General features: G+C 31.8%; 2 protein-coding genes across 2 annotated transcripts; one reads left to right on the forward strand and one right to left on the reverse strand.

Moving 5' to 3' along the window:
* The first annotated feature begins 519 nt into the window (after positions 1 to 519).
* On the forward strand, positions 520 to 5,340 carry LOC131845422 (uncharacterized). The gene is made up of 3 exons (XM_059194486.1): positions 520 to 710; positions 1,365 to 1,620; positions 4,652 to 5,340. The coding sequence occupies exons 1-3, from the start codon at positions 576 to 578 to the stop codon at positions 4,972 to 4,974; spliced, it is 714 nt and encodes a 237-aa protein (XP_059050469.1). The 5' UTR covers positions 520 to 575; the 3' UTR covers positions 4,975 to 5,340.
* Positions 5,341 to 16,888: 11,548 nt separating this feature from the next.
* Positions 16,889 to 18,043, reverse strand: LOC131845508 (uncharacterized). Its single transcript, XM_059194575.1, has one exon. The coding sequence runs from the start codon at positions 18,037 to 18,039 to the stop codon at positions 17,239 to 17,241; it is 801 nt and encodes a 266-aa protein (XP_059050558.1). The 5' UTR covers positions 18,040 to 18,043; the 3' UTR covers positions 16,889 to 17,238.
* Between the last annotated feature and the right edge of the window lie 5,069 nt (positions 18,044 to 23,112).

A 23,112-nucleotide genomic window follows, 5' to 3' on the forward strand; every position in this document is an offset into this window, starting at 1 on the left:
TGGCTAAATAATATACGTATATGCTGAAGATATATACGACATAATAATTATAGCAATAATAAAATATAGAACTATAATTGGCCATTACTAAATTTACAAATTACTTAAAGTAAACTCGAAATTTTAGAAATAAGTAAAAGAAGGCTTTAACAATTTTCACATACAAATAATTTATCGAAATAGAAAAATATCAAGGAAAATTTCAAATTAAAAAAAATATTATTTATCCTGAGTAACATTAGAAAAATGTTAGAAACACGAAATTAAGTCGGTTTATTTGTTATAGAGGACCTGGATATTTCTTTATTGAGGACAACCATAGTCGCGAGGATCTAATAGCGAACAGAAACTAGTCGGTTATACTACGGATGCAATGAGCTTACCATTTCCGGTATTACTGATTGCCGTGTCTAAAACATTCTACGCGAATTTGCGTAGATTCTTGACGTGTACGTACGCACATTTTGGCGGGAACCTACCGATCGCAGTGGGGGGACGCGGAATAAAACCGCTTACCTACCACTCCAGCAATACATTTCACTTATCACCACCGAAGGAGAGTCCAAGGACAAAAGATGAAGACCTTCTTCATTATTCTAGTGAGTGTCGCGGTGGTGTGGAGCAAGCCAACAAGAGAAGATGATGTAGTCGGTTCAGTCATTGGAGTAGTTCGAAGCTGTGGTGAAGAAGATGTCTCGTTGTGCCTGAAGGTGTGTTGTGACAGTGTTCAAGTGTTCTTTGTGAACTTCTAAATTTATGGTGTCTATCACTGGGACGATTTTATATTACACCTATAAAACACGATCTTTAATTTTGACTCGTAGCAAACCAATACGGGATTAATTATAAAATCATTAGAATTGGTTTAGAATAAAAATATATTACAGACAATGTAATGTGTAAAAATTACAGTCTGATTAAATCTTACCTTAAAAGTTCGACAAGTAACATTTGATTAAAATAATTATTCAGATTAATTACTATTGAAAAACTATCACAGGAAGTGTCCTTTATAAGTAATTAGTGAGTAATGTGCTCTTACACACTATTTGAGATGCATTTATAAATTATAAATGGTATTTTTTTTGCAATCTTATTTTATAGTGCATAAGAATTTATTTGTAATTTCTTCTTACAATATATATACTTTAGCTAAATTATATACTTGTGTTATATATTATATAGTTCAGTATTACAATCGTTGAAGTCAAATGATTGAGGCTAAGTTCAAAACAAATAATTAATGAGACATCGCTGAATTAATATTTTATCAACACCAATTCTTTTTATTGTTTGACCTCTTCAAATGTATATTAAATTAGGAATAATATATAATAACCTAAATGTAAATATCTTTGTCACAGGAAAGAGCCTTGAAATACGTCGACAATATCAACACAGCCAGGGAGCTCAGCATTGCTGATGGAATCAGCTTAATTGGCACAGGATCTCCAAGGTCAGCCAGGTCTTTCGAGCCACTGTCCGATGAACCCAAAGCTAGAGAAAACCAAGTGGAATCCAGACTGGTGGACGGTGTTGCTGACTTTTTGGAGAATCATGTCATCCAACTTCGTATGCCAAGGAGCACTGTTGATGACGTCAAGCGGTCTCTTGAGGAAGGTTAGTACACTTCAGTTTCCTAATAACCACATGCGATTTGCATAATGTTCACAATTAATATTATATATGCGGAAAAGTAATGCACTTTCCGTTTTAGCGTGATCACATATGTTCCGGACTCTATTCCGTTGTTAGGCCATCATTTTTGCTTTACTTTTTAATTTACCATATATATTCTATATTTATGTTATTATTTATTCGTGATTATTAACTATAGTACTTATTAGTATTTTTTTCTTTTTAATATTAATTCAACGAGTGTTAAAGCTTGACTCTAAATCTTGTGACTTGATTTCATTTTTACATTATTAATATATTTGCGTTAATAATGAATATAGTAAAACAAGTCCTTTTTTTATTAGATAATCTCATGAAATTATTAGAGCCCTAAATTTTAAGTTAAATATATTTAGTTCTCAAGAACACAGCAGTATATATAAAAAGAACTTTAAGTGCGCTAGAATTATCAGGTTTGTTTAAAGAAGTTATCGAATGAAGTAATTCGTTGATGCCGTAACACATAACAATCATAGCAATATCGTGCAAATTGAATACAATTTGCTGAGTCACAATGCCAAGATCGTTTCTTTAAAATGTAATATGAAATACTATTTCATATTTCGTAGTTATGACATAGTGTGTAGTTAGTTAGGTTTTAGTTTTATTATTGTTTATATTTAAAACTAGCATGTTAGTCTAAGTTAGACACATCTTCAATTAGTATAAATAGAAGTCGTTTCCGTTGTCAATTTGCTTAGATCTTTTAAATTACATTTTAATGCAGTTTTTAACGATAGATAGAATGATTCAAGAAAAAGGATTATATGTACAATACATGTACACCCGTGCGAAGACGGGGGCGGATAGCTAGTTAATTATATAAAATATTAATTTAATAAACCACTAAAGTATTGTATGATCATTTAACTGAGAGCTCACAATTGAGTCATATGATCACGATCAAATTTGTTAGACGTATAATTTTATATACAAAAATAAAACAAGAGAAAGTTTAGTATGACAATCATAATTGTCTACATTTACCGAAATGTAGACACAGAAAATTATTATTGTCCGTCTAGAAAATTACACAACTACAAATTACACCTATTAGAGTTGATTCGCATTCGTTTTAAAGCAATTGTAAACATCACTGTTGTAGTTAGTCACTTTAATAGCTAATATTTAAGAGTATTTATATCAGAAGTGAACTTCACTAAAATTACATAGATGTAATTTAAATAGTAGTATATAATTAATTTTTAATCTAATTACAATACAAATTAGGTTGAAATTCATTTATTATTCCTTTCGTCTCATGTCTTAACAAATTGTCTTTAAATATAACATACATGTTACTTTTATTAAAAAATTTCATACATTTTTAGTAATTCCTGAAGTTATATTAATTATTCTTGTTTTAATTAAATATTAGATAATAAATTCTAATAATTATTTAGTATATGAATATCATAATTCTAAGCTTATGAATTTTAACATGTAATAAATACATCGCGAATACGCTATAATTACTCAACACGTTTATGTAAAATAACTTTCATCACTATAATTGGCATAATGCATAGATTTCGATAATTGTTTTATGATAAAACTAGATATATACTATAATTGATAGAATTATTTACTGTATCTAAATCAAATTATGCTATTACAAATATATCTAGTAAAAATATCAATTATATTTGTTAAAAAGCAAGAAAGAATCAGTAATATAAAGTAGTTTCAAAGCATTTTTTGTCGATCGCAAGTTTTGTCAGTTACAGTGCATTATGACATTCAACGTCATTATTATATAACGCACGTTAAATACACTCTTTCTCGTTTTATTTGTATAACTGGTTTTGGTGTCGAGTGCTACATCACACTGATCGCCGTATCAAATTTTATAATGTCATGTTTAATCGTGCTATGATTGGGTGGTTCACTTTTATTTATTAACGCTTTAGAAACATAGAAATTAGCAAGTCATTGGATGTAATAACTGTTTAAAGTCAAACATAAAAAATGAGGCTAAGGAAAAAAGAAACTAAACCAAACTGTTGAGCAGTGAAAGAATAAAAAAAACTATACGTGACTATTCTGCTAATACAAATAAAAAGTAGGCCTTACATGACTTACCTTTAATACTTACCTTTAATCGTGCGAGTCATGTATATCAGACATAAAAGCTATCATAGTATAGCAATTTAGCAAAACTTGCAACAAACCGGTTCAACACGTACTCTTATATATGGTGAAAATATTTAAATGGAAAGTTATCATCATAGCTGCGAAATAAACTTTGCATTAAACTTCACATAGACCATTTAATTATGAGTTACAATCGTCTTACTCCTATAATTGCCATAACGGACATCCGGCACTATGTGAGATGAAACCATATGAAGAAGACACTAGAAATCGCAACAGTAAAACGGGTATAGTAGGAGTTTCTCTAACCTATTAACCAGGTTGATTATGGTGGAAAGCGGACGAGACGGTCAAGTCTAGTTTTTGCTAGATTCCCATAGTATCTTACACTTGTAAGTATGTAGAACTACACGTAACTAGTTTTAGAGTTCCGTTAGCACCGGCCACCGTGATCGAAATCTTGATCAAGAATTGAGTAAAAGTCTCGCTCCAGGCAGAATCTCGTTAACGAAATATGGAAGTGGGTTCCGAGCTTTCGAATCGTAATGTCCGGTAATCGATGCACTTTCTAGATGAACGGGGCTGTTATGCAAACTGGACGTAACATCATGAATTACAATGAAAGCGACATTGTTTAAAATTTTCAACATTCGCCCGCACTATTTTGAATTCGAATTAGATTTTTAACAATTGATGTATACAGCTCTTGTACACTGATTGATTACTTTCTATATGTGCCGTTTAGTTTATCAAATAATTATTCATATCTTCTAATATCAACTTAACTTTGCTCTTTATCAATAATTATTAAAATATTAAGTACTACTCAGCAGGTAAATAACAAAATACATTTTTTTATAAAAAATTGTATGTTTTACAGGCCGTGGCAAGAAGAAGAAGTTGAAGCAGCTTCTCCCAATTCTCGCTCTTCTCCAACTGAAGATCCAGTCCCTCATTCCCTTATTCTTGGGTATCATCGCCTTCGCCGCAGTTAAGGGTCTCTTCCTTGCAAAGGCTGCGTTGTTGGCTTCTGCCCTTGTTCTGTTGAAGAAGCTATTATCCAAACACGAGAGCCATGAGAGCTATGAGGTTGTAGCTCACCCTCACCATGAGGAGCACTACAGCCATGGAGGTCACGGAGGAGGCTGGGGAAGGTCATCCCAAGACGCCCAGAACTTAGCATACAATGCTTACTCTAATTGAAGACATAATTAAGAAGACTGTTGTCATCCTTACGCAGGATTATAATAATCTTTGGTTAGTCTAGTACGGACCTCAGAATGTTCAGATATTAATTTATTATTTAATAATTTATTTAAATTATTTATACGTTGTTAAATATTTAATATGAAAAACGTATGAGTGAATCTTGTCCCATCTATTGTCTTCGATTGCATCGCCATTTCTATTTTATATATTCTCTATTTTTTTATGATTTATCACTGAAATGTACCTGTTTATTATAAGTATATTTGTTTCATATTATAGTACAAACTGTAAGTTTTTTAAGTTTTTAATGGCTTTAATATTGTTCATATAACTCTTTAATTACTTTATGTGTTCATTTTATACTAGTCGTATTTTATTTTCTCATAATTTTATATAAAACTATATATTATACTTTGCTTTTGTAAATAGGCTTCGTATGAAAGTATATAAGTATGAAATTTTTTATTGCATCTTCGTTTGTTATATTATATTATAGTATGTATACTTTTGTGTACTTTCTCATCTTATATTACTATATCTATATATATTCTTACGGTGATGTCTTATTCATGTTTCATCTAAGTGTTATAAATATTATATACCACCCTTCAATGAAAACGAAATAAATAGTCATTCATATTTGTATGTGTATTATTTTATACATTAATTAGTATACAAAAGACCATTTTACTCCTGTTAATATTCCCACACCAATATAAGCAAATTAAAAAAAATTAACCTTACACGCAGGTGTCACAAAATAAAAACAAAATAAGGTACTTAATTATTTATTAGTAAATAAATAGAAAACCTTAAACAATTACTACGGACTACTATACGAAAAAGAGTATCAATAAGAATTTCCAACTCTCTAAATATTTTAAGAATTTCTGCAATCGAAAGAATTTACTGCAACGTGTGTGTATTCCTATACAATTATATATAAATAATATAACTAATTCAATTAACTTTGACAGTACCTACATAAATTGAAGACCTATGTAAATGATAATACATAATTTATTTATACTAGATATCAGAATACATTAACATACATAAATCATACAATATATAGTCCAGAAGTAACGTTCTAAATAACGTTTATTTAAATTGTATTGGATTTTATATTCTTCTCGCATGAATAAATGTACAATAGCTTGTTTATTTTAGTTTCAAAGGGCACTAATATAGTAAAACAATCTACTCAATGTGACGAATAGAATGTATCAATAAAAAAATTAATGATAATAATAGCCTAGTTTCTTTGCAATATTTTCTAGAATACACCGGAACATACTATAATTGAAATTAAAATTTTACAATTAACATGTAAAAAGTAACTTTTATGACAATTTTAAAGAATACTTAATGAAATAATTAGCTCTGGTTTTGAGAAATATGCCGATAATAAGCCGTTTGAGTTCTGCAGTTGTGTAACCGTCCATTTAAAAAGAATTATCTTTTTTTTAAGGTTTCAATATCATATTGGTTCAGAAATACCATTACTAGAAGGTTGTGTAAGTAGCTAGTGGCAAGAAGTACTAATATTGCTATTCATCCACCCGAGAATAATAAAATACTATCAAGATCTGGACGAATGGCGGTTTAACTGTGACGAATTTATGTCGGGTTGTGTGATGATGGAATTCAGCAAACAAAGTAAATCTGAACAATTCCTCATAAAACTCAGTATAATATACACGGTAGAAAATGCAGAAAGATACAAGATATTTGTACAGCATTTCAATAAGGGAATAAATTTTCAAATTTTATGTATAATTGTATAATTATCTTGACTTTAATTTAATAACATACTCTAAATAACAAGCATTCTACGCATACATATTAACAGAAAGCCACACACAATGGCCTATAAACTGCGCTTTCGTTTTCAAAATGTGCACTTACGTATTCAAACTCACATGCAGACATATGTTTAACTCAACACCATTGTTTACGATTGGTCATTTTGATGTCAGTGGAAAGTAGAATGTAATGGGAGCCCTAATCAAATAAATTAGGTGTTAAATGGATGAGAAATAATTATTGAAATACCTGTTAAAACATGATCTTGGTACTTCAAGATAATAAAATAAGAGCAAACTGTAAATGCTATATTTTTTTTTAATATTTATTAATATTTAATTACTCACGTACTATGTAAAATTAAATTGAGACCAGACAAATTAAGATAACAAGGAATGAATATACAAAAATATAAATATACTTACTCTCTATAGTATAGACAGATAAATAAAGATATTGTTTACATGTCTACACCCTATCCTGTATATTTTTCTTTATATACATGACGAGACGATAATGTCCGTTTATTTATTAGTGTTAGTGTTTCAAGTAAAGACGTCTGGGAGAATGATTATGAAGTTTTGAAGCAATATGTTGTTAAATATAAGACAATATACAGTCTAAAATAGTACTCCCGAAAGGGGCTAATAATTAAGTAATAAAATATTCCTAAAATTTTATTAATTCATTTATTCTTTGATTAAGTAATGGATGACACAGTATATATGCTTCATGTAGTGTGGTTATTTTTTTCAATATCAATAGATTTTTTTATTATCGAACTATTCTTATCCTGTTGACCGCACCTGGTCTTTACAGCTTCATTGTACAATAGGGGTGAGTGGAGATGGCATTCCAAACTCGCGGATGGACTTAAGGTGCGGATGAAGGCCAAATCGTACCTGGCGGATGTGACGTTCGTCTGAAAACACCGCTTGGGTTTCGGGTAGGCTCAGGTTGTTGTAATTTCGATACCCATTAGTATTGGGCGGGAATCAATTTGAGGAGTATCCATGGATGTCGACTAGGGTTTCGAACCTAGACTCCGGCTAACGCAATTTTTGGTCCACATTGGACGGTGAATCAATCTGAGGGGTATCAATAGATATCGGTCCACAAACGCACACACGTACTTTTTATCACGACTACTGCTATCTAGTAAAATAGAAAATAACTGAATATTAATAATGTTTGCAAATAACACTATACGTATATATGTATAACAGTAACGGTGCCATGGAAAAACGAGTTACGAATAATTTTCTTAACTACAATATTGCCGTTACAGTACGTACAGTATCACTTCGAAAACTCGTCTATCCTAATTACCATCAGTTCTACGGGAGACTCCATAAGTCTACGACCACTTTAGCTTGATGTTGGTTTGACGACTTTCGTTCTCTGGAAAACGATATCGGTTCTAGCGAATTACTTTCTTACTGCAACATTGTATAGAGTTTTAGTAATTGTATTCTAAAAACTGAGAATTATATACCTAAACATCTACTTTATCTAAAATTAATAACTATTTCGGCGATGAAGCATTCTCAGATCATGTCAACCAATTACCACCAGATAAGCGGTGTTCTTTCTTACCGCCGACAATCGAATCTTAATCGAAACCCTACTAAATTACTCTATTAAAAACAATAGTTTACAAGTCATATTTTTTATTAAATTCAGTGTATTTGCTCTATTTTCAATATTTAAAGCCAGCGAAGCAATCAGAGTCACATGATATGAGTTAGCAATGTGGCATTCACCACAAACCGCACATCGTTTGAATATAGTCTAACATTTATAGTACAATCGCTTAGTATTAGGAGGATTGAGCAGGTTTAATGTTTAGAAAAAGATGTTGGAAAGAGGTTGAAGTCGTATGCATAGGTACATGACTAACTTTGGTCATCAACACCTTCCTAGGGGTTGAAGGTTAAAGGCGTCAAGGCTAGCCCCTTTGCCCCTTCAAATCCCGGGGCAAACATCTCTGGGAAGCTGGGTTACAAGCCTCATAGGGCGGATTACTTAAAACTAAATTAAATTAAGCTAGGGACTATTACAAGACAAAGATATTTAGAATTCTATTAAACTTATCATAACTCAAGAGTTTCAAACAAAATAAAAAAAAAAACTAACTAGTTTTTTTTTATTTTGTTAACTCTCTATCACACTTTTCAAAAGAGAACCGCTCGCCTTTGACATTGCAACATTTTTCACCGAAGCTCCATTACTACCGTCACATATGTATGTCACATAGCCTATAGAATTCCCCGATATATGGACTATCCAACACTAAAACATTCATTCATTCAATCAAAAGACGTTAAATACTATCGGAGATTACCCCGAACATCCAAACTCACAAACTATACATGTTTATGATATTAGTACAGGTAATAATCTATTAAATATAGTAATAATAAAGTATATTCTATATGCAAAAGAAACTTTAGCACGTAATAAACTCATGTCAACATATTATGAGAATTTATTAAACAATAAATATATAAAATTTAAAAAAATAATCACAGCAATACGTACTAAGTAACAATGCACTTTAATATAGCTAACTAGTACTTGTAAGCCAATCATATAGAAAGTGTTAAATAACACTAAGAAAAATGTATTTATTGGTATTGCCTAATATAGAACCAAGAAGTGTAGTATTGTATTATATATGTCAACACTTCCTACTTACCTTTTAAACCGACGTAGTGTTTGTTAAGAGTAGTCTGTGTCGGCACATTTTACATTTCAGCCTCCTCCTTGTAAAATTTATTTTGGTTGTAGATATAGGTCAGTGAAATTACAGGTTTAGAGGCATCATTTATTTATTTGTTTATTTCATACAATACAAACTTACAGCAAATTGCCAACACGTTTATGTTTTAAAACTATTATACTTAATTATATACACTCCTTGACTGTATAAAGACAGGCTACAGACCCTATAGGATACGAACAACACTACGGACATCAAGTTATCATATAACGGCCGTGATACGACCATAGAGGACTATGATGTATTTTATTTCACTTCCATCACTGCTAGAGTGAACCCTATAACCAAAAATATCTCACTAAGCAAGCTGCTCGGTAAGCTGTTTTTCTGCTGCTGTGTTATGGCTGTCATCTAATTTGATATTACAATTACATAAAAAAATATGAACATATAATAATATTTATTTAATATGAACTCTTATGAAATACGACAAACTGTATGTTATTAACAAAACGAAACCGCTTTCTGAACATTAATTTTCCATTTAAATTACCAATTAGCAATATTTACTGCCAATACTGTATAGTTATTGCGTATACTCTCGGTTACTTTGTGTTTCTGTTCACATTTGTTACGCGTATGTTAATACATTATCACATCAATTGGAAAGTTTTCATGTTAATCAAATGGATAGTCCACTCATGTGTAGTGTAATAAATGCTTAATATTTTTTTTTATAATTCCGCGCTTTTTATATAATTCCGCAGTAAAGTAACGTAGTTGTATGAATACACGGAATATGTGTCACGGCATCTTTGCATATTGTAAAATTTTTAGAGTACAGAGTTCTACATTATGTGGATGATGATAGAATGATGTATTGGCATCATTCTTATTATCATCTGGATAATGGAGAATGCCAGGTAAAATGGTATACCATTAGCACAGAAATGGTAATGGTATACTTGTTAGAGTTGAATCGATAAAATATCCCTATACCCGAGCTTATACCTGGCTTCGGATTACTCTAATGCTGTTGACCGCAGTTGGCCTTTACAGCTTAACAGGAGAATAGAGCGTTATAGTGCAGATTGTACTCCAAACCCGTGGAAGAACTTATGGATCGGCTGAAACCCAATTCCCGCCTGACGGATACGACTTTAGTCTGAGGGCACCACTAGGGGTTCGAACCTCGGCTTAAGAACCTTCACTTCGATCCCCGTTTAAACTGGATGAGGCATCGATCGGAGGGAGCCAACAACATTAGAGTAGTCAAATACGGTAGGGGACGTAAGTAGAGGGTGTTAGCACGTAGATGAAGTCAGGTTAGTTACCTCATGTGGCGAATTCACTAGTAAGCCAGGAAGGTTCCTATGGGGACCGTGTAAACGTCTACTTGACGAGGTACCTACGGGTGAAGATTAATAATAAGGAGTAATAATATATACCTTCCATATTGTTAGTAATAGCAAGTAAAATAATGGGCCTAATGCTAATGTACTATATCAATTCGACTACCAAACGGGGACCTGAAAACCATTCATCATATATCCAGACTTCAAACTAAGACTTTAAATCTCTCGTCGCTAGTATTAAGCCGCCAGAGTATATATTCCGTACAATTGTAATTTCAAATGAACTTTTCAGTAAACACCTGTTAAAGAGTATAATATGTTAATTAAAAAAAAATATCAATCAGTCAGTCAGTGACAGTCAATCTATTTGTTATTGCAAATCTTTGATTCGCAGATAGTTAATGTTATATAGGTATAGTAACTTTGGCTACTTTTATTTTAGTAATTAGTAAACAGCTAGTGTATAAAATGTTAGATTTAATATATAAGGCCCTTCTTGATGCTCAAAACACGGTCACCCACAACAAACTAGTATAGCGACCGGGCCGCGCCTTCCAAAACGATTTATATGTTCAATACAACGCGACCGACATTCTAAGTGTTACAGATATAGTATTTCTTAGGTATTTGTGTCAAGGATGGATGTAGAATAGATAAAAAGAATCTAAATGGTAATTTTACTAGCCGCGGAATGTATCCGGAATCTCTATTTTTTGTAATGGGTGATGATAGACTGGTGTACCTATACCCACCTGCGCTAACGGTATAAGTGGTACTAGTGCAGGATGATCAGATGAGCATGAAGTCAAATTAGTGTACCCTTTGATGTTACTTAAAGGTTTCCTTGAAGTGCCTAGTAGAGCCAAACCGATGTAAGCATATCTGTTTCGCTCTACAGGGCCCTACGATGGGATAAAGGGAAGGCAATGATGATACTACAGCTAGTATATGATGATACTAAATCCTTGCCTTTATCCCATTATTTAGGGTCGGCGCAGTATGTCATCCTCTTCCCCATCCGCTGTCATATCTGAGCATCTCTCCTTTTATTCATATCATCTTTCACACAACCATAATTTTTTTTTTGATCGTCCTTACCATCTATCCTAAAGTGCTTCAGTAGACTTCTTTTACAAAAAAATATTTAATAAAATTCAGACTAAGTTGCTATTTGTATAAATTTATATCGCTCACCGTATTGTCCTTTGGCGCCGTTTTCTCTATAAGCCATAAATATATTTTTATGGTGAATAGTGAAAATGTTTCTATTAAAAAAGTAGGATGCTCGAAATATCCATTTTTAAGTATTTTCAAAGAGAGAGTGCGTATTAAACTTAAGAAATCATTAAGAAAATAGGGGTATGGAGACATTTCACGTCAGCTCTAGGAGTAGTGACATTGCTTGAGGAGTGTCTACATGATGATGAGTTCTCAGTAATAATGTTCATGTATATAACTACGATTGCCACTTGCCATCAGCTTATTTGCCATAGTTTTATATATAAATATATATAGTTTGATTAAAACAGCCTGTAATATTCAATCAAATAAAATAAACATACTATACCGGCAACAGGACTTACCTGCAACGAACCTGACATGAAACTGGGAAATATACATTATCAAAAATTATAGTCATATTTTGTTACAATCGAATCTAAACAATGTGAGAAATTTGGTGATGACTTTGCAACCATGAAACGTTAGTGTCAGTTTGATATATATTATGATTATTATTAATTACAATTATTTATTTATTTTACATATTTTCGAAAACCATGTATTATTTTTTATTTTTTAATCGTTCAAATATTACTATAGCCACCTACACTTCGAAAATAGAACTTCTTAATAAATATCATTTCCTCGACTTAACATGGAACTATCAGCGACATCTATGTTTAGTATAGCAAACTACATTCACGGCCAAGTTTGTTTACAAAATAAAGCAAGAGTTCAAGGTGTGTTTTACGCTACAGCACGATAGTATGCAGTCATTGAACTCAAATCGTTTTATTTCTTTATTTTCATAATAAAATCTGACCGCTTTATTCACCGCGTAATATAACATTACTATCGTATTAATCTCTGTACTCGGTAAAGTTACCTAATATTCTTTTTTTTTATTCTTTTATACACGCACGGAAACGAAAAATGTATTTTAATATGAAAGTATAGTCCAATATTTTTTAGAAAAATTAAACAAATACCTGGCATATTAAAAATTGAAAATTTTCTCTTGTATTGAATTTGGATTTTTCTATTCTAGTTATAAAGATACTTTGTCAAAGTTACTCGTACAGTATTACTTGTAATCAGAAGGTTGTAAAGCCTTGAACTCATGTTGTTTTATTTCGTCTGGTGTCTGTAAGATGGCGCAACTTATGAATGAATGGATAGCCGCTTTTTTTTTAAGTTTTTGTAAAACTGGGAATTGGGAATTAAAGATATCTGAGAATCCGGGTTCACTCGTATGAGATTGTGAAAATAATATGTTTGATAACATTTCCGAAAACAATCTAGTATTTTTAAGGATTTAAGAGACATTAAAAATTCTCTAAGAACTGTTTAAATACAAAAGCATATGGATATTTCAACACAATAAAAATAATAAACCTACGCAAATAGTGTTCATTGTTATCGAGAGTGGCTAAAACAAAAACAAACATGATCCACAATCTACGCAACAGAAGTTGATTGCAGCACAACCCTTTTTTTACTTTTTGTGTTGAATGAATTACGTTTTCTTTGTCAAGGTTACAACGGTACGGTGACTCAAACTCGCTCCGTTTTATTACCTTTTCAGAGATGGCGTAACTTAATTTGTTTTATACGTTTTGTTGAATCTTATCTTGTAATTATTTACGGCACTGTTACAGCACAGTATTGGGATTTAATATCAAGTTTGTTATTTTTATTTCGTTGCTTTACAACAGTTTATCAAAATGAAAAGATGTACTTGTATGCGCTAATATATAGTTACTAAGATCGTATGCTTACCTACTAGTTCGTATAGATGAATATTTTTCAGGTATTAGGCAATAAAGGTACTTGAAATCATTGTCATCATCTGCATCTTCCCTATCTCATTTATTTGGGGTCGGCGTTATATGTTGATATGAATATTTGAAATCAATCATACCCAATAAAATTAAGTTTGTTCATGTAGGTTTATAGATAAAAGAGTATGTGACTCTTTTAATATGTCAAATCTACCATAAATTCGAAGTGCTGTCGAACTAAGAAGTACTGACCAGAAAATCAGCTCTTATTATTTTCAAATAATCTTGTACAAGGATACCTATAACACCAGCATATGCTACTGCATTTTTGGTAAAAGAAAATAGTCTAATTAGTGGACGTCGTCTTTCTTCACTTTAAATATTTGTGGGTACTATTGAACTAACTGAAGACATATTCTAAATTATATGCCTCGGGAGTCTAAATAATATAATAATTACTTTTCATAGACTGAAGTGATCAGCTATTGTTGGACATTCGACAACTCACGCTGTTTAAAATTATGTAATATGTACATTGTCTTTGACAAGCAGCCTTCTAGAAAAATCCGTAAATATATGTAAATAAAGTTGAATTTAGTTGTTGAGTTTTGTATTAAAGGGTAAAAAAATAGTAGACAACCGTTAAAGATTATAAAATTTCTTTTTTGTAAACACATCTAACTAAATAAAAATCTTAGTACTATCAGTATGTAGTACCACAGATAACATAATATTACATAGTAGTACTAAGATTCTGCCAGTAGTAGTACTATGCACGCCAATGCAAACAAATATACATAAACTTAAACGTTTATATTTTTTTCTATTCTATCCTGAATCGAACCTCCGAACATTGAAAGGTGAGGAAGTGTACGAAACTGCTAAACTATCGAGTTTGTCAATAGATAAAGAATAACTTGGGTAGTTAAAGAACAACTTTATTTTCCACGTTCTAATTGTATCTGGTTCTCAGGTACTCGATACAGATGCGACTAATTACTGGGTTCCATGGAAGATCTTTGAGAAGAAATGTAAAAATGGCTAGTTTGCATATAGAAATGAGGTTATGGGATAGAATCGAAATAGATGTACATCCGTATCATGATACACCATAAATAGTTAAGGTTTTTATGAATGATAATAGATGGTGTATTCGTCTGTGCTATGGTGTACGGATGTTGGTTAACAGTAAAGATTTATAGGATGAAAATGAAGACAGATCAGTTAGCTTATCCTTATTCTTACTATATAAGCGTAGATAAGTCGTAAGGGTGGCCAAGGCGAAACAGAACAAATTTCAAATTTTTTTTATAATAAGAAATATATATCCACATTTATTTTCCTTGGAAACTGAGGTTTATTTTGTAAGAAATAAGAATTATTAATACGATTGCAACATTAACAATTACGTCTATTAACCTCATACATGTTGCCCAAAACAGAGCTATGTATGTATAATTTTACTTTTAATGCAATGTTGAAAACGTGACTGATCTAATGATTTCACCCGTCATACCTTTCTCTAGAGGGCAAACGTCCGACCTGGATACAAGGAAAGCTACAGGGATGACTGTACAAGTCATAAGCTTATAATGTTATAGAAAAGAATAAAGGGAAGCGTTTTTTTTATAGAGAGTGTAGGCATTTACACATTCCTATAATTACGTAATTTTATTGAACAAGTTAAAAATTAATAAAGTAATACATAGCGTCACTTCTTTTAACCCCGATAAGTTATTTAGAGGCATTGTCAATTATCGATGTTGTAGTAAACGAACTCATATTTCGATGAATATGTTTGAATCTAACGTATTAAATATAAATAGATAAAAATATCTCAATCTTTAGACAACAGGCAGTGTTTGAATTCTAAAGCATAATTTACATATGCAATAAAGTTAATTTGTAATATTTACCTATTTATTTATTTATTGTGCGAATTAAAAAGGTATACCAAAATAAGAGCTTTATTAGAAAATGAAATTTATTACTAAATACTTTTTACATTTATTTTTTATTAATACATCCAGTGGTTAAATATAATTGTATATATAACTAGAGTAAGAAATCTCTGTCGATTATTTATGTATGGATGTATATAAATATTATATCAATATATAATATATTTGAAAACAATTAGGAGTAATATTTATACCTGCTAATATACTTAATATACCTGATAATATATTTATAATGCTGGTAATCATGTACAATGAGGCAGACCTTGTCTACTTATAAATTTCATTTCAATCAGTTAGCAATCCTAATGTACAGGTTACACTCAACGGAAAGTCAGTATTTTAAACGGACGTCCGCCACCATTTCTTATATATTCTTAGTAACGAATTAGAAATGTTACATGAAACTAGACTACAATTTATATGAAACTGGACGTGATATTGTGTATTCCTATCATTATTTTGTAATGATTTCGACCTACGGACAGTATCCGCTTTTCTCTTATCACTTTTACTACACCAATTAAATATGTACGTGTGAATGATAAGACAGCTTCGTTAAAATCTATTATGATCTTGGGAACCGTTACGGTTGGTAACAAGAAAAGATTTTGACGATATTAACACCCTGTGTATCACGATTTAGAAGTAAATCAATGGACATAATTTGTTCCCATATGCTCTTTTTATTATACGCAGGATTGTTTTTATATAACATAATAATTATTAATATAATTCAGATTAACATATTACTATTATTATACTATATTAAATTTGTTTCGAAAATATTAATAAATAAAACGCATCGCATATCTTATTTTTTATTGAATATTAATCGTTTATTTATTCATATGTACATTAACTGTACCAATTTCTATTTCTATATAGTATTTTAAAATGTAATAAATATATATGTTATATAATAAATTTGACATAATACTGTATACCCATGGGCAATAATAATGAAGTTTATATAATATTAAAATAGATAAATAATACATTAAATATATACGTAAAATAACTACATAACTAATGTAATACTTAAAAATATTAAAGCCAGGTACTTGTAATAATATCTCATACATATTTTGTGTAAATCTTATAAAATTACATGGATGTACTTATAATATATTTTATATACAGAGATTCATTGAATCATAAAATAATAATACGCATAATACATAGTACATAAACTATAATAATAGTTACACGATTACCTATAAGGTTTACTAGAAAATAAATAATGACTATGAAATTGAGCTGAGATGGCGTACAAAATTATACTTAACAGCAATTCAGTCAAATGAATACAAACGTTCATCACTCACTCATACAGACAAATAAATAATACATAAACAATCACTCGGATGTTACGGAGAAATCGACGTAAAGAGGACGTACATCTAGGCCGTGGTTTACTGAGGTTTTTGCGCGGAGTACGCTAAGCTTTGAGCTTCTATCGACCTTCCCCATCCACCGTGGCTTGACCCACCACTGCCGCTAGAGCTATATCCGCCTGAATCGCCTCCATAGCCGCTGGTACCACCATAGTCATGACTCGACACATGACTGGACGAGTGATGAGGATGAGCTACGACTTCATATGTCACATGTTTTTGTTGAGATAACAGCTTCTTCAGCCCAATAATCGCCGATAGCACTAACGCTAGTTTACCAATCAGCAACGCCTTTCCAGCAATTAAAGCAATCGCACCAATGGCCAAAGGTATCAACGCCATCATTTTCATAGCCAACGCAGCTATCAACGGTCCCAGCATCTTAGCAGCCTTCTTCTTCTTCCCTCTGCCTTCTTCGGACGCATCATCATCAGCAATCGATGTTACTGTGTCTTCCAAAGCTCGGCCAGCACTCGAAACCGCGTCAATCACATCCGAACCTTTCACTTCAACGCGTAATGAATGAGTCTCGAAGTATCTCTTCAATCTCGAAACGGGATCCAAGGATCTAGGTGCTCCATTCTCAGTTGGGACATCCGTAGCTCTCACGACGGTGACACCATCAGATAAAGCGAAGGAGTCCTTCTGTCCGAGCATTTTGTCGACGAAGGAGAAGAATTTGTACTTCAGACATGACGTGGAATCTTTTCGTAAACAATCGCTTAATCCATCCAGGTCGTTGTCCGTATGGGAGGCATCTTGTGCGGGATGCGAAGCGCACGTTGCAACAAGTGCTAAGAAAACAACTGTCCGCCACATCGTATAAAAGTTGGGCATAAACTGTGCGCCGGCGCTTCGTGCAGCATCTTAAATAGTAACCGAGTCCGCACCCCTCGTGCACAGTGCACGTTGAAAAAACTCACCAAAATCACTGGTGGACTTTCTCAGTGCTATTCAAGTAAAAGTAAAGTCCAGGTTTCATAACGTTGCGTTTGCGCGAAAGCCTGTGAGCCTATGCGGTCATTGTAAAGGTCATGAACTTGTTGGTTCTTGTGTAAGATTATTCATGTTCCGGACTTGATCACTGAAATAATAAAGATTACCTTACTTATATAATATCTGTTTTTAAAATAATATTTTTGGCCCTGTCTGATAGAATAAAAATTCGTTCATAAGTTATCGAATTTATTAATTGTTAATAAAGTATTTTTTTCCTAAATCTAATAATTTAGAATAATGCAATTGTATTAAAAATACGGCTATATAATGGGCAATTTATTATGATACGTTACATTTAGATTAATTAAGAATTAGAGTAGAGTTATTTTCAGTTTTTCTGATTTGACTAATCATAGATCATTGACTATAATAGCAAGAATAAAGATTTGATTGTTTCCTATCAACTACGACTATAATATTGCTGTCAAGAATATTATTTTAGAAGTGTAAAGTTGATTGTAATAGTTGAGTAATTATTGTCATTATAGCCAATCCACCTACATAAGCATATAATAAAAAATGCCGTGTGTAAAGATATATGAGAAACTATTAATAGGGGACTTCATCATTGTAATATACTTAAAATAATTAACGTTAGAACATTTTTGAGTTTGTATGTTCGTATGTGCGACCTAATCTCAGTAAGTAGCTGTTCAAATATAATTTTTGTACTAATATCGCTTTTAAAAAATAGGGGTTGGTGAAAGAAGTGTGAAAATGTAGGGTAGCATGTATTTTTATGTCACATTTTAAAAAGAAAAAAAAATGTCCAAAAATAAAAGAAATATCATAGGTCGACACCCCATATCACTTAGGTATAAAAATATATATAGTAGCCGATTCCCAGACCTACTGAAAATGCATATAAAATTTCATAAAAATCTGTCAAGCCGTTTCGGAGGAGCATGAACAACATTGCAATAATATTGCATAACTAACATTGCAACACGAGAATTTTATATATATACTAGCTGTTCCCGCGACTTTGTCTGTCTGTAAAATAGTGACCTTGACTAAATAATGAAACAATATTTGGTAATCTAACGCAATAAATTCTCTATCCACCCAAAGAGAATGCTTAGCTATAAGACCGCCTTTTGTATCAGTATATTTTCTATTTTAATTGTTTTTTTGTTTTGTAATTGGTGCAATAAGAGTATAATAAATAAAATAAAAAGTTTCATCATTCTAACTTCAAAAATAAAAATTTCCATACAGAATTCTATACAACTCAATCAAAATCAATAGTATTATTCTTCAGAAATATGAATAATATGTTCTTACGTTCTTGTCTAACTGTGGGGTCACCAGTTATAACCTGTACCAGGATTACATTTATGTATTAATTAAATAAAATTGCAGAGCAAACGTTTATATATTTTGATTTTTAAGGAGACATAAAATTGAGCGCGCAACTTCGCATGAGCGCTGCCTATACAAATAACATATACAACGCATTTAAATGATTCAACCGCATAAGATAACTTTGCATTTCCACTTTCAACCCCTTACAACCCTTATTTCGTATTAAAAAGTAGCCTATGTCCATCCTCGGAGTCTAGAGTATCTGCATACCAAATTTCATTTAAATTGGTTCAGTAGTTTTTGCGTGAAAGCGAGACAGACAGACAGAGTTACTTTCGCATTTATAATATTAGTAAGGAGACAAATTTAAACACTTGCTCTACATAACTGACGCATAATCATAATATACTTAAAACATAGTTCATGGTAATATATAGTTAACTAACTGTTACCAGTGATTTTATATGATTATGGTATTTTTTAGAATAAAATATATCTTATGTCCATTCTCATGATATGATCTAACTTTAAGTTAATTTTATTAAAATCCGATTAGCCGTTTAATCTTGAAAATGAAACAAACACTTTCACATTTATAACATTGACCAATAGTATTATTTGGAAGAATTTTAATAATATGTGTTCAGGCCAAGTGTACGAATTCTTTATTTAGAACTTCGCGTTCAGTTTTAGATGAGACGTGGATGAAATTTTAAAGTCCAAAACCTGACGCGAATAATACAATTTAAGTGCAAGTCATATGAATTACATTTATACATATACATATATTCTTTACATGTAGTACATCCTCACGACTGTAAACCCTGATGGGGTGGTATGATTCTCTGTTATCGCAAAATCCATTACTAGAAGGGATCTAAATAGGATTTTATCATTTTTCAGTCCCAATTATGAGCTATGCCGGCGTGATCTCTTAAATAACGATATGTAAGTTTGATTTACTAGGATATTATTATCGGTTTTTATGTTATTGAATGACAAATAAGCTAACAGCTCGCCTGATAAGCGGTAACATAAATCTACGTGTGTAATACCTCTTTTCCTATAATTTACCTGCTTATTCTGAATCTATAACTGGCACAGATCTTACAAAGCAGGTTGCGACTGAACTAGGTGAGAATGATATATCCATGCAGACATTTTCGTACAGTCTTCCTACAAACCAAAAAGACCTCTTAAATTAGTCAAATTATGTAGCTTAGAATACTAGAAACCAATTTATTAGGAGGCGAGCCCATCAAGTGTTGGGCTGTCAGATTATTTTGGTATTACCTAAATAACTATATGTCTACTACACTACTTTGTCTTCTATTTTATAGAGTTTAAGGATAACCATATTATACCAATTCTCGTGATATAATTTAAGTTCACGTTAATCTTTATTAAGATCCGTTTTGTTGTTTAGTCGTGAAAAGAGAACGATCAGACAGACAGGCATATCATGTGTCTTCTTTGTCACTAAAGCTATTTAAAAAAATAAAAAATACATATTATAAATGTATTGTAATGAATTAGACTAGATTTTTAATCATTGACATATTTTTTATTCAAATTTAAATTTAAATCACAGTTAATAAACAGTTGCTCAGTCATGTATTTTTCATATGTGTATTGATCTCTAGAAAGTGAAATAATTGTGTTTGCTCTTGCTTATTCATGATCTAAAAGGGATGAATAGTTTGAATTCTGTAGGTAGGAATGTATGTTGGGTATTCTTTACAGTTTTGAGAAAGTTAAAATCCAATAACATTAGTCATTGAAACACAGAAATAAATGTAAATTCTCATGCTATACGCGTTATGTTGTTATGTTGATGTTATTTGAAATATTTGTAGGTATTGCGAATCATTGTGATTTTATCTCAATATATTCTTTTCATGTAAACGGATGCCCTCGGTGGTCTAACGGTTTTAGCATACCGCCTTACTTTCTGGTGGCCGCGGGTTCTATTCTCGCACTACACAAACATTCATGACTGTTAGTTTTCGTCTATGTTTTTTGTATATAGATTATAGATGTACTTACAAAAACATGTATTTAATTTGAATAACTATTAGCACAAGCTCTGTTATTTATTTGTTACGCTGTCACTCTTTGTCGGCTTGACCAATATTCATGAAATTTGAAACATAAGTAGTATGTTCTCATATTCGTCTCCAATTTTTTTCCATTCTATCCAAATGTTATTGGCAGGACCTGGCTTCACAGGATGAAAATAGAGGTGAGTGTAGAGTGGCACACCAAAGCCGTAAGGCCGAATGTAGCGGCTGAGGTCCAACTACTGCCTGACAGACATACATTTTGTATCTGAGTGTTCCGCTAGGGGTTCCCGTACCCGTTAAAATATAAATGTCCTATCTAATTATATATATGAACTAGCTTTTGCCCTCAGCTTCGCTCGCGTTAATTTATCCCCTTAGGGGTGGAATTAATCAAAATCCTTTCTTAGGGGATGCCTACGTCAAAACATCTACCTGCATGCCAAATTTCAGCCCGATACGTCCAGTGGTTTAGGCTGTGCGTTGATAGATCACTACGTCAGTCACCTTTGAATTATATATATTTAGATATTTTAAGTAGAATTGTACAGCACAGACAATCGCAACATTTTTTTCTTTCTGTATTGTTTAATATTAGTGATACCTTAGTAAATATGTATATTTGATGGATTTATTATACTACACACAGTATATTACATATTTACACAAATATACCTTTAAAAAGAAATTCCCAAAACGATAGTGAAAACCGTATCGAAATCTGTTGCGTGTTTTAGAAATTACCGAAGAAATAGAAGACGAAAAAGCCAATATGCTTTATATTATTTATAAACAGGTTTTCTATGGTAACCATCATGGACCGTACATGTAGGAATGTCAGGTTTTATACTAAATTTTTTTGTTGAGGGTTTTGGGTATCATCAGGTGTTAATGTGCCCTAACAACAAGAAATGAAGAATATTCTTAGAAGCGATGGTTTGTATCTCCTCAAGATACTCTAGATACTTTCCAAAGGAGATATTTCGTTTATACATTAGTGGGCTACAACCACATACGATGTGAGGTGGCGTTACCTCTACCTCTACCTCAGCTTCGTAAAATCTGCAGATTGTTGTTGAGCTAAGTAGATAAAGTTTACTATTGTACTATTTAGTCTTAGGGTGTATTACGAGTATCATCACAATCATATAAATATTTGTGCGGTGAAGGTGTAAAAGTTCCGATTAGCTACGGAAAACTGCATTAGAATACTTCGAAAAAAAATCATGCAAATAATACTTGTATACAGATATTGAGAATAATTTATAGAAAAATAGCCTCCAAATTTAAGACCTTGCTCAACCTTGACATAAGTGTCAGCTTTGATATATTTCGGGCACTTCGGACGTGAACAATGCATGACAGTAAATATAATAAGACAAGAGGAAATCTCGTATTTGTTTCGGCATTTCATTGTTATAACCATTGTTTTCCTTTGTTCTCTATTTTCACCAATATAATTATTATTTCGGCTAACACTTTGATTGTTGACTCTTTGTTGACATTAGGAATTACTTTCTTGTAGACA

This window comes from Achroia grisella, unplaced genomic scaffold, assembly GCF_030625045.1.
Source record: "Achroia grisella isolate CSIRO2021 unplaced genomic scaffold, CSIRO_AGI_Agris_v1 utg474, whole genome shotgun sequence".
In the NCBI taxonomy this organism is placed as follows: Eukaryota; Metazoa; Arthropoda; class Insecta; order Lepidoptera; family Pyralidae; genus Achroia; species Achroia grisella.